This window comes from Typopeltis vanoorti, chromosome 26 (assembly GCF_054136105.1).
Source record: "Typopeltis vanoorti isolate ZY-2024b chromosome 26, IOZ_Tvanoo_1.0, whole genome shotgun sequence".
Lineage (NCBI taxonomy): Eukaryota > Metazoa > Arthropoda > Arachnida > Uropygi > Thelyphonidae > Typopeltis > Typopeltis vanoorti.
Window position 1 is genome coordinate 6,997,045 of NC_143574.1, and position 11,670 is coordinate 7,008,714.

The following is an 11,670-nucleotide window of genomic DNA, read 5'->3' on the forward strand; positions in this document are numbered from 1 at the left end:
AAGTTAATTACTTCAGAGAGGAAAAAGAAATGGCAGAATATCCTCATGTTCAGTTTTTATATTGCCTTTGTCATCTTTGATTCCTTTTTCTTCCATTTTTAAAATTTTCCTCCTGCCTTCATAAGTCACTCAGCAGAGTTAAATTCTCTACACCTTATGATTTTGGCAGTTTCACAGTATTAAACATTGTACAGTGATCTCTATGAAAGGTTTCCCTTTCCCCTAACTCTTTCCAGGTTTAAGGCACATTAAAACTGGAAGAGAAGTCTTATTCCATATTCTATATTGTCATAGAAAATTATAATTTATTATGTTTGAAAATTGTATGTTTAAACTCTAACCTGTTTCCAGCAAGTATAAAGCATTGAAATCCTTGATACAACAGCTACTTAATTATTGCAAAAGCTAACAAAGGAAAAGAAGAGCTCTTTTAGTTATAGATACTTCTGATTATAACAGAAAAATATCCCATTGTGATTCAAGTAAAAAAAAAAAAAAAATTCAAGTGCTTAGAGAAGATAGCTGACGGGGGCAGGGGGGGAGCCAGTTCTGACTTTGAATTAGACTTAATTGCCACCTGCAGCAGCGATTAGGCCTAATATAAAGTTAAAAGTTCTAAAGCTAATCAAAACCGTATATCTCAGTGTAATCTTAAAACTGACTAATTGGTTAGAAATAAAACTGAATTTGGATATTCCTGCAAGTAGTGTTTTGCAGCTTAAAAACAATAATGCACTTGAATTAAAAATATAACCAAAAATTTCCATTCATTTTGTTTGTATAATATTCTTTAACAATTCATTAATGTTAAAATTTATGCTGATAATTACTCTATCTCCATAGTTCATTCACTTTCAGTGAAACCTTAGTTGGAAACACGAGTTCAGATGGTGCAGTAGTGTTTATTTTGTTTGGTCAAGATATAACTTCAGATTCCAATAAAAAGTTTGTTAAATCATGTGTAGAATCTGAGTTTGAAGATTGACACCATCAATATAAGAGGTGTCAAAAAAATAAATAAATAAAAAATAAATAAGAATTGGAGCTATCAGAGGAATTACAAAAGAATACCATATTGACATAATTGGTGTTAAACAGGTGAGATTTAGGAGACAACACAGATTAGGGAATGGGAATCGAACTGCAATTCCCTTTCCCTAATTCTGTTTCTTTAAAATGTATTTATTTTTCTTGCATTCTATGTGAATTCATTGCTGTTAGATTGGAATTGCATTAATATTTGAAATTTTTGAATTTATTTTTAATCACCTTGACAATTAAACATTTTTTTTTTAACCATTTGTAATCTTTTCAATTTTTAAAACAATATTTTTCATTTCTAACAGGCAATTGAACCAGATCTTTTGAAATATTTCGCTGAAGATTAGCATGCTCCTATAGATAACTGTTTTCATGCTAAACGGAATGCAACAATGATGATTTACCTGTAAACCTCTTAACAGTGGCTAGGTAGAATCTGATGAAAGTTTTTCCAATGCAGATTATCAGTTATTCTGTAAGGAGATAGAATTTTTGAATTTCTAAAGGATCACTTATATAACTGATTAGAAATTCACCATTGTAGAAATGATAGTTTCTGATAATTAAAATTTACTATTTCAGTTTTACTGTTTGCTGTTTTTAAGGATCTGAAATTACATGACATTCACGCATATAATCACTGAATGCTGAAATATTTCATTTCTTTGCTCTCTTGAGAATGTAAAAATAGATTGGAATTAAATTTATTTAATACCTAAGATTTCCAAACTTCTTTCAAGTAAACCTTTACAAAGTTGCATAATTGAAATTTATAATTTCCCACAGTTTTCTTAGTGTTTGGAGAAAAACAAACAAAATTTGATCAGAAAGGAAGAGATATATAAAGTATGCCAAAGCCAGTAAATGAACAGATAAAAGAAATCACAAAAGCATGTTAATGAATGTAAAAAAATAAATTTAGGAAAATAGAAATCAAGCACTAAATTTTAACTGAGTTGATAGTACACTTGCTCTCTGATCAACAGGGCATGGGTTCAGATCCCACCATAGGCATGAGTGTTTGTAAAAGCCTGCTCTGAATGAGCTTGTAACCTTGACATACAAGCTTGTTCTCTTTTTTTTTTTTAATGAACAGTTGATGAAAAAACTTTCAGTAAACAGTGCCACAACAGATCATATCTAAAGGTGAAAGATTTTATAACTGAAATTGACAATCAAATATGCTGGTTTGTGATGCTAGAGCTGATGTGGCGGTAAAAGAAAAAATCGTACTAACCTATTTTCTCTTGTGTACTTAACAAGATTTGATCTATAATGTCATACTGAAATATAAAAGTTTTACTTGTTAGGTCTGGTGATTTCTGCTAATATCTCATTAACAGCTACTAAGCTGTATAATAATAAATGAAATGTATTTTCTTGGTTTTAGTTTGTCATTTTGTTACTCAGTGCTGTTGTATTGCCAGAAAATCCTGATTCTGGGTAAGAAGACATGGTGACCTCAGAATTTGGAGAGTAGTAAAGACAGATTACTGTTATTACCAGCCTGGTTGGCCGAGTGGTTAGTGTATCCACTCTCCAGCCAAAAGGCTGCTGGTTTGAATCCTGCCATAGGCATGGACGTTGTGATTGTCTGTGAAAATACTAGTGGTAGGCAGTAGATGGCATTGGTGTAGATGAAGGTAGTTGCGGTTGGTGGAGACAGAGTTGTAGATATCTCCCTCGATGAGTCTTTGGACTCCCTATAGGTGTTACATAATAATAATAATTACACAATTGAACAGGAGGCCTTAAGCCAGAAATGTCACAAAAAAAAAATAATAATCTAGATCTTGCATCCTTTGAAATGGGATATCTCACTGAACAAATGCTGCTATTCATGTGACAAGAATAGTATAATTTTGGCACTCTCTGTATATCAGTAGTAGCTGTATTTGAAAATCATTTCAGGTCTGGGTGTATTTAAATATTGGTGTAAACCATGTTCCAAGGAAGTAATGGGGCCGGAATAAAACTTTTACAGTAAGAGGATCATTCCACGAGGGTCTCCACTATAAATGCATTGAATTGAGCTTGCTAGCTCCTCTGTTAACCATTAACTGAGATTGCATTGTGAAATACTGTGCATTTAAGTCCTGACAATGGAACAACAGCTCAAAATCAAGTATTATGTAAAGCTGCACTGAAATGTGAAATGTTATGAAATAGCTTGTGGTTCTGTCCCAAACACAAATTCAGTGGTTTGTTTTTCAAGAGGACAGGATGTGGAAAGTAATTCTTGTAGTGCAGAACAAAAACTGCCTCCAACCCATAATTAGTATGCCAAGTGCACCCTGTATTTGCAAGAGGTGGTACATGGACACTTATTGATGGCAGATGAACTGAATGTGAACAAGTTGGTAAGATCAAGTATGTATTAAATACATACTTGAGTAAGATAAACTGCAAAGTTCATACTGCATTCTTTATGTGGATCCTAAAGAAAAAACTAGTGTAGAATGGGGATATAACTTGCAAACATAAATTCATTTTCAGAAATTGTTAATCAAATTCTTTGATTACATGGGTGCAATCAATAATGAATTTATGCCTTCATAGAAGAGACTTTCAAATGCAAGTTTCATTAAGAGATAATGAAGTATTGGCAAGAATCAAACACATGAGGTCACATTTGGAATGTTTTGGATGGAGATTTTTGCATGATAACTTTCTTGCTCATAGAGCAGTCAACATGAAGTTTTCATTTCTAATTTAACCACCTTACTGGCCATTATGGATCAAATATGCATCATCATATGCTTTGTATCCATCATATATTTCAATGTAATATCAATGGTATTACAATTTTAATATGCACTTTGCATCCATGGTAACCTGTACTTAAAATTGGTGCTTGCCTATACTCCTTATTTCTTAATCTCCACCGATCAAACTTTTCCTGCTTCCTTAAGAAAGATTTGATAGGAACCATTTTGAGAACTAAATAATAGTTCTAAATAATGTAGTATCATATAAGAATTTTACCTTCAGTGACACTAACAACTTGACCTACAGAGAGATGGATCTTAGTGCATTGTCAGTTTCTGATCCATGTGACCAGTCTTCAGAACTGCTTTTTTCTTCTGTACCTTTAAATGGAGTAGATTCTGGATCTTTGTAGCATGCTTCTGTTTATGTACATATGTAATCAATCCCACACAAGAAGCATGTTTAAATAACTCAATGCATTAATGATGTTTGTGTATGTTAAGCAAGAAAGAACATTGCCATTTCTCTTAAGTTGTAGTAGATAACATTTTGTGCAGAGGGGGGGGGGAGATGCCTAACTTCTAGTGATTTATGTGTTATTGAAGGAAAATTTTTTTGTCAGGAAAAAACTTTTTGGTGGTATTGAAGGTGATTTAGATAATTCTTGCCCCTTTAAAAAATGGCATGGCAATTGTTTAGGGCACTGGTTAAGAATATTTGAAGCTTGGAATGCTTGTGTGCTGCAGTTTGTCTAATGAGTAGAAGGCATGGAGTGTATGATCAGAAAAACTGAATATGATTATTGTCCGATGAGAGGTCATTTTCATTTAGGAGATAATTGAACACTGAGGCATTGGTGGGGAAGCTATCCATCAATGACAAAGTGAATTAATGATTAGAGAAAAAAACTGGTGACCCAATTAGAGGGCAGAAAGTGGACCAAATGTTATTTTACTGAGCAGCCTCAGTGCACGACATGATCAAATGTCAATGGCAATAGCACATTCCTCCTAACCTTTCCGTGGCTTGTAATCCACCCTACATCGGAATGGTGTATGCTCAGATCTACCATGTGGTACAGCAATCCATATCACTGGTGGTAACTGACTACTGGGCCTCTGCTCAGGATAGTAAAAAAAAGGTTGACTATTGATGGCCATTTTTTGGATCAGACGGAGGTGAGAGCAGTCAGCATTCTAATAAGACTGTTGCAATCTGGATGAGAGGTGGAGCGCAGAAGTTGCATCCAAGCTATTTTGCAAAAGACCAGAAGGCATGGCTGCCATTTGAACAGGAGGTGAGTTCTGCTGTTGTCCATTTCAGTCATTTTGGATGTGCCGATGGTTTTCATTTGTTGCATGATTCAATCATAATGAAATACTGTGCTGGCTGGAGCATCATCCAGGTTAAACAAGGCCTATGCTATTTTTATTGGGAAATATATTTAAGCAGTTAGGGAAAAGAGTGAGTGGCTGTAGCAGGGGTGTGCCAGCAGTGTCCGGCGCCTGTGTGCAAAACTTTTGTTGGAGCCCCTAGACCCCTCCCCTCAATTAAAAAAAAAAAAAAAAACTTTATAAAAACGTTATTTTTAATATTTGATGTCAATAAAGTGAGTATTTCATTTTGAATTTTATCTCCTAAATAGGAGGGCATATTTTTAAAGTCGGGATCATTAGCTACATGTCGCGTGTGTTCCGATATAAAAGGATCAAACTTTTCTAACAACTCAATGCATTTTAAAAAATTGCGATTATAAAGTTTATTACTTTTACTGAAGAGCTAGATTTTGTTTGCCTAAAAACTGTACTACAAAAATTATTCTCTTTATAACTTCATACCAACATTTCCTTTTTTATCTAAAACTGTTTGTTGCAAATGATCAATACAAGTTTTATTTTTTAAGGATGTAATTAATTGTCCATTTTTTATAATTGTTCAAATGATTTACATTTTTCTCATGACGATTCAGGTATATTGCAAGATGTTGCCTATATTCTGCTGATAAATAGCAGAATATAGAATGAAGTTAAAAACTGCAGCAGATTTTCTTGTATATGTTTAGAGCAAATGCAAGTGTGAACAAGATTAAACAAATTCAAACGAGCGTCATCCTGTAAATAGTCAACTCATGCAAGTTCAAGTTTTTACTAGTTTATGCTAAACTACTTGTTAGAACTAGGATCAGAATAAAATAAGATCTTAAGGAATAAAAAAAAATAAGTGATTATAAAGAACTTGTTTAAGACCAATCTATAAAATATAATTAATGAATAATATTTTTTTAAAGTATTTCCTCCTCGCCTGAAATCTTTGGTGCCTTTACTATCCTGGCACCTGTGTGCGTTGCACATATTGTCGGTGCGCCCCTGGGCTGTAGTATTCAACACTAAACATAAAATATTCTTTCTGAATGACCAGGAATAGTGATGGAAAACATCAAAATAGAGAATGGGATGAAATTCGTTTCTGCCTGTGGCCCTACAATTTATGCAAACATACTCAGAAAGAGGCTAAGAAAAAATTGAATTCTGAGTGATGTAGATATAATACTCCTAAATAATTTGTCTTTCTGCAGATTTCTTAACTTGAACAGTTGTTGAAACAAATTTGATTTTGAAAATCAGTAGTAAAGAGATCTTAAATTAAAGAAACAGAACTTATTCCAGTCATTAGAAAAGGCATGAAAAGTTGGTCCTTGTGAAGACTCGAACAACAAATTAGGAATTCTTAACTTAGAAATGTTTGGAGTAAAATGCAAGGCTAATAATAATGGTGTCTGCTGGATTCCCTGAATAATATGAAATAATATATATTATTATTATTGTGCATGTGGTAAAGAACACCTGCACTGTATCACTGTACACTGTTATACTCAGCTGGCATCTGTGTATGGCCAATGGTTGTCTGATTAGTTAATGTCTGCCAATCAAGACCCACAGCAGATCTCACTGCTGGAAACATGCCATTGAAAAGCTTGGAGAAACCCATGTCTTTGTGATCTGGCATTAGGGCTTCTTGGCAAATTCCCATCTTATGGTCTGTCTTTGTAATTGGAGTGCCAGTTGTTTATCAGGTTATTCACTTCATGAACTTCAAAATCCTGTTCAGTTTTGCTGATTATAGCACTCTCTACTCATCCTCGTATGATAAACCTTGTAGTGCTCACTCAAGCTTTAAGATCATTTACAATAACTGTCAAGACCAGATCTCTTCTTAGACACTCACTCCTAGTGTTTCCTGGCATAATCACTTCTGTGGCATACATGAGCGTTTTGGGTATAATGGGACCTTCTGATTTCTTTTCAGGATATAGATGTCATTACTAGGACCATAATCCAGCATAAAGAAGAGCACAAGTTCACATGAGGAGAACAGAGTTATTGACTGTTGACTGATATCTTCAAGTAGACTCTGGATACAAGAGTATACAGAGGATATGAAATCAAGAGTGATCACTTAGATTTAAATAGGGCAAAAACGAATATCGCATTGAAAACATAGATTCACAGTTCATTGAGGGAAATTTCAAAGGCAAATTCTAAGAATTTTCAGTGAACTGATTGAAAAGAACGGTGTGCAAAAATTTAAAAAATAAATTAAAGTTGAGCAGCTTTTACAGATAAACTGTAGACTCAACTATACAAACATCAAGAAAAAATGAAACAGTTCACAAACTGAACATTGGTGTATCACAGACAAACTCTCCAGATAACATTGAATCAGGCATCTGTTAAGTTGCAAGGATACCGAAAGCTCCTAGCAAATAATTCAGCAAATGTCCTAAAAGAATGCAGAGAAAATTTAAGACCTAAGCTATGTGTGAAAGCAGCTAAGCAAAAGTCCTAGAGTTCATTTAAAAAAAAAAAAAAAAATCTGATAACCTGTTTTATTCCCTTATAGGGGTATGTGAGGTCATTTTAGCCCTATCTGACCTTTATTTACTGAGTAGATAGTTCAATCTCCACTGGTAGCCAATTAGAGATGGCTGACTGAAGACTCATAAGTGGCATGTGATGAAGAGAACTGATGTGTCATCTCGTGTTCCCTAACACAATGTTATTGTCTAAAATGTGGATTCTGTCATTGATTTTTCTTGAGTTTACAAGTTGAAAAGCCTGCTTGCCTGTGTCAGAGATCGACTAACTCGGGAACTGGTTGAAGAAAGCCTTAGAAAAAAAAAGTTCCCTCTAATTTGCGACAAAACATGAACTTAAGTCTTCTGTCAGGCTGTGCCTAGTACAGACAGTGTAAATGTCACTTCTAACTGAGCTATACATGTCCATTAAGAATACAAGATAATGCAGTTTCCAAACTTTGTGCTTCAGAAGGAACATGCCATAATCTAAAATTGTCTCAAAAGTTTCAGGACTGTTTAAAAACAGAAGAGTGTGTAAGGCGATTCTATAACAGACAGAAGGTGACTTGATTTTCTGGAGACTATTGAAGAAAAAAAAAAAAAGCTTAGAAATAAGAGTACTATAAATGAAATCAAAGATTATAAAGATAACATGAAAAATAATAATATTCTAGAAGTCTTCCATACTTAGTTTGAACTGTTAAATGACCCAATCGATAACAGAACAGTTGTAGAAAATTATCAAGATGAATGTAGACAATATCAATACATGAGGTAGAAAAATCTGTCGAAAGCCTGAAATATAGAAAGGCATCTGGAGTAACAATATTCAAGCAGAAATGCTCAACTACGGAGATATTAAAGTTATGCTGGATAATTCAGAAAGCCCCTGTTCAAAAGGTCGAATTAATTCCTATGACTACAGTTCTCGTAGTTCCTTTTATATACAGGGTGTTCGGGATAAATTTGACAGTTTCGTAAGGAAAAAGAAAATCTTCTTTGTATCTATTAAATTTAATGAATTGACAAAAAAACATTACAGGCAGAGTTAATTACAATACTATCAACAAGATTTACTCAAAATAACCACCATTAGCATCGATCACAGCTTCAATTCTGCTTCGGAACCTCGAACAAGCTGATGCTACAGTCTCCCTGGGAAGGGCCGCAAAAACTGTTTTAATTTTATCCATTAACTGGGCTTTTGTATTACTGGAAGTGCGATTGGTGTCTTTTTCAACTGCGCCCCATACAAAATAATCCATGGGGTTAAGGTCTGGGGCGTTTGGAGGCCAAACATTTGGACTGGTGAAGTCGTAGAAATTTTCAGACAACCATTTTTGACTTTTCCCAGAGGTGTGGCAAGGGGCCGAATCCTGCTGCCATACATACGGCCTACCATTGGCTACCCTTGTTATCCAGGGCTTGACTACAGTTATCAACTCCACGAACAAAGCCCGAATTCCAATGCCAGGGTTCTTCAACACCTGTTCCTGCAGATTTGCGAGGAATTCTGCTGTACGAACGCAATCAGATCGTCTGCTAGGGATCTTTCTTCTTGCTACATCCTCGTAGTCACCATTGCAAGTCTCTAGTTCATGCCTGATTGTTTTTACTGTATTCAGGGAGCATTGGGCAGCAGTCGTAATATCCTTATTTTGATGGCGGGCACGAATCATCATGATACAAGTTATTCTCTTCCATGATTCAGGTGGGTTCCAGCTATCCATCCTTTCTGACATCTTGTATATGAATGAAGAAGGGTCCAAACTTTTAAATGAAGAGAAGTGTGTGTTAATACATGTAACTTACGGAAAAATATAATTAATTATAAATATGTCAAATTTATCCCGAACACCCTGTATATATAAAAGAAATAAATTTTAATGTCGGAATTAGAGGAATTTCTCTACTAAATGTTCCAGGTAAGAGAAATGTAAGCATCCTTGGGGAAGTGGCAAAGATAAATTATGAACTTGGAGAAGAAAGGTTGGATTCAGGTCCAATAGCAGATTTCAAGATTTTCACTTTACAACAAATAGTTGAGAATTTGTGGAACCAAGAATCTGTACTTAAGCTGCTGCATAAAAGTGGGAGTTTTGGAGTGGATTTCTGTTTGTAGATAGTGTTTCCAAGTAAAAATTATCCTGAATTTATACAATAATGAAACAATAGTGGCATAACTTTATTTAGATAAGTTATCTTTTAAAAGGGTTAATTCTTCTTTGATGAGTACTTTAATAGAGAGAAGAGACATTAAAACTGGCCATGATTTCACCCCTTTGTAGACTGTCTTCAATTATGAATACAATCAGAATTTTTCATGTGGGAGTGTGTAAAACTTAAACTTTTCAATAATTTAGGCAGATGGTTAGATAACTTATGAGTAAATGGGTCAACTTCTACAGTTAGCTGCAATGGAGTATTTTCCTTATGCATTTTTGTACGTGCAAGGAATGAGAGGGTGCAGAAAATGAAGATATAATCTTAATTCTCTAGGGAACTCCAAAATGGTCTTAAGATTATTAGTGCGATTGTGAAGTTCTCAAGTGGGATCTCTCTCAAGAACCGAATAAGTTTCTTATGAAGTAACTGAGATTTGAATTTACGTGATTTTGTGCAGTGTAGCGTGTGTGTGAGATATAGTCCACGAAAATGAAAGGGTTTAATGGATGGAGAGTGAAACTGGTGGATGAGTGTGTATTAAGTGCTTTGATAGTGAGTGCCAGCTAGGTTGCGAGAACGAGGCGAATGTTAATAGAGTAGACAATATCGACGGTAAAATGGAAAATGCTAAAGTCGGAATGAATACTGAACGTACGGCGGTGAAAATAAAGGGGAACAAAATAGACCTAAATAAGGAAATAGCGTGATTTGCACATTATCCTTCAGAGGACAAAGCGTGAAATCGAAAAGATGCAGCAAGAGATTGGAAAAAAAAGTAGGTGGTTCAAAGTAAATAATTGAAATCATGTGAACAAACGAGAAAAACAAGGTAAGAGAAAATTATGTAAACAGACTATTAGCAGTGGAGTAATTAACGAAAGTATAACAAAATTATGTTTCCTTGTTGCTGAAAGTAATGATATTAGTCATGCCATCCAGATGCAAAAAGATAAGACAAAAGAAGTAATAGTCTTGGTTAGTACTAATGATCTGAGAGGTGAGAAGTATTCTATGAGGGAGGATGTGAAGAAGTTGGACAAAGCAACAATGAAGAGCAAGAAGGTGAAGATTGTCTGTTATGCTGTGATAGAGGAATCGAGCCCTGGTAGCAAACAAATCAATAACCAGGCTGTGCAGAAGGAATGATGTAGAGATTTTGAACTTTTGGTCAGAGCTAACAGACTGAATCTAGATGGTTTTGGTGTTAGGCATCTGGGGAAAGTTTTGTTCACCAAGAATGCTGAAGCACAAAGTCGAGAAGACTTGAGCAATTAGGGTGAATGACTGTGAAGACACCCACGAGGCAAGTGAGTGTGGAATCTAATCTTAATGCAGGAAGAAAAGGTGGTTGAGGTCCTAACAGTCTATACACTAATTCCCGAAGTATCCAGAACAAGTAGTTTTTGGCATTCGTTAGAACCAAAAGTTAAAGGTATAGTTGAGACTTAGCTAACAGATGTAGTTATAAGGATAGACTGTGAAAGTTTAGTATGGTTAGGGAAGATAGGATCAAGGCATGGGAACTGCTAATGATAACTGATGAATTGCAGTCAAAACCAATAGGCAGGAAGGTGGTTGTTTATATGAAACTGTCAGGTGTGACATCAAGGCCACTAAGACAAAATATATGGGTGGTTGCTGATATAGGCCAGGGGAGTTCCAACGATAATCTGGAAGACGTATCAGAAAATTAGTACGAGTGCAGGTCGAGTGATTGTCACTGGGAACTTGCTATGGAGATACTGAAGAATGATCACGTGGCAGGAAGGAAATTGAATTTATACACCTGTAAAGCAAGAGTTTAGACCTGGCATAGGATCAGAAGTCATCTGTAATCTATGGAGCTACATTGCCTCTGATTGTGAAATGACCAAGTGGTGATTGTTAAAAAATAAGGA

The 11,670-nt window shown here is 35.0% G+C and overlaps 1 protein-coding gene across 2 annotated transcripts in view; it reads left to right on the forward strand.

The window, feature by feature from the left end:
- The window catches only part of LOC150092292 (glutathione peroxidase-like), a 67,335-nt gene extending 65,707 nt beyond the window's left edge, over positions 1-1,628 (forward strand). For both annotated transcript variants that reach the window (XM_090414934.1, XM_090414933.1), the window contains exon 7: positions 1,347-1,628. In XM_090414934.1, coding sequence (XP_090271060.1) covers positions 1,347-1,388 — 42 coding nt within the window. In that variant the 3' untranslated portion in view covers positions 1,389-1,628. The remainder of the gene's footprint in view (positions 1-1,346) is intronic.
- Positions 1,629-11,670: the final 10,042 nt, after the last annotated feature.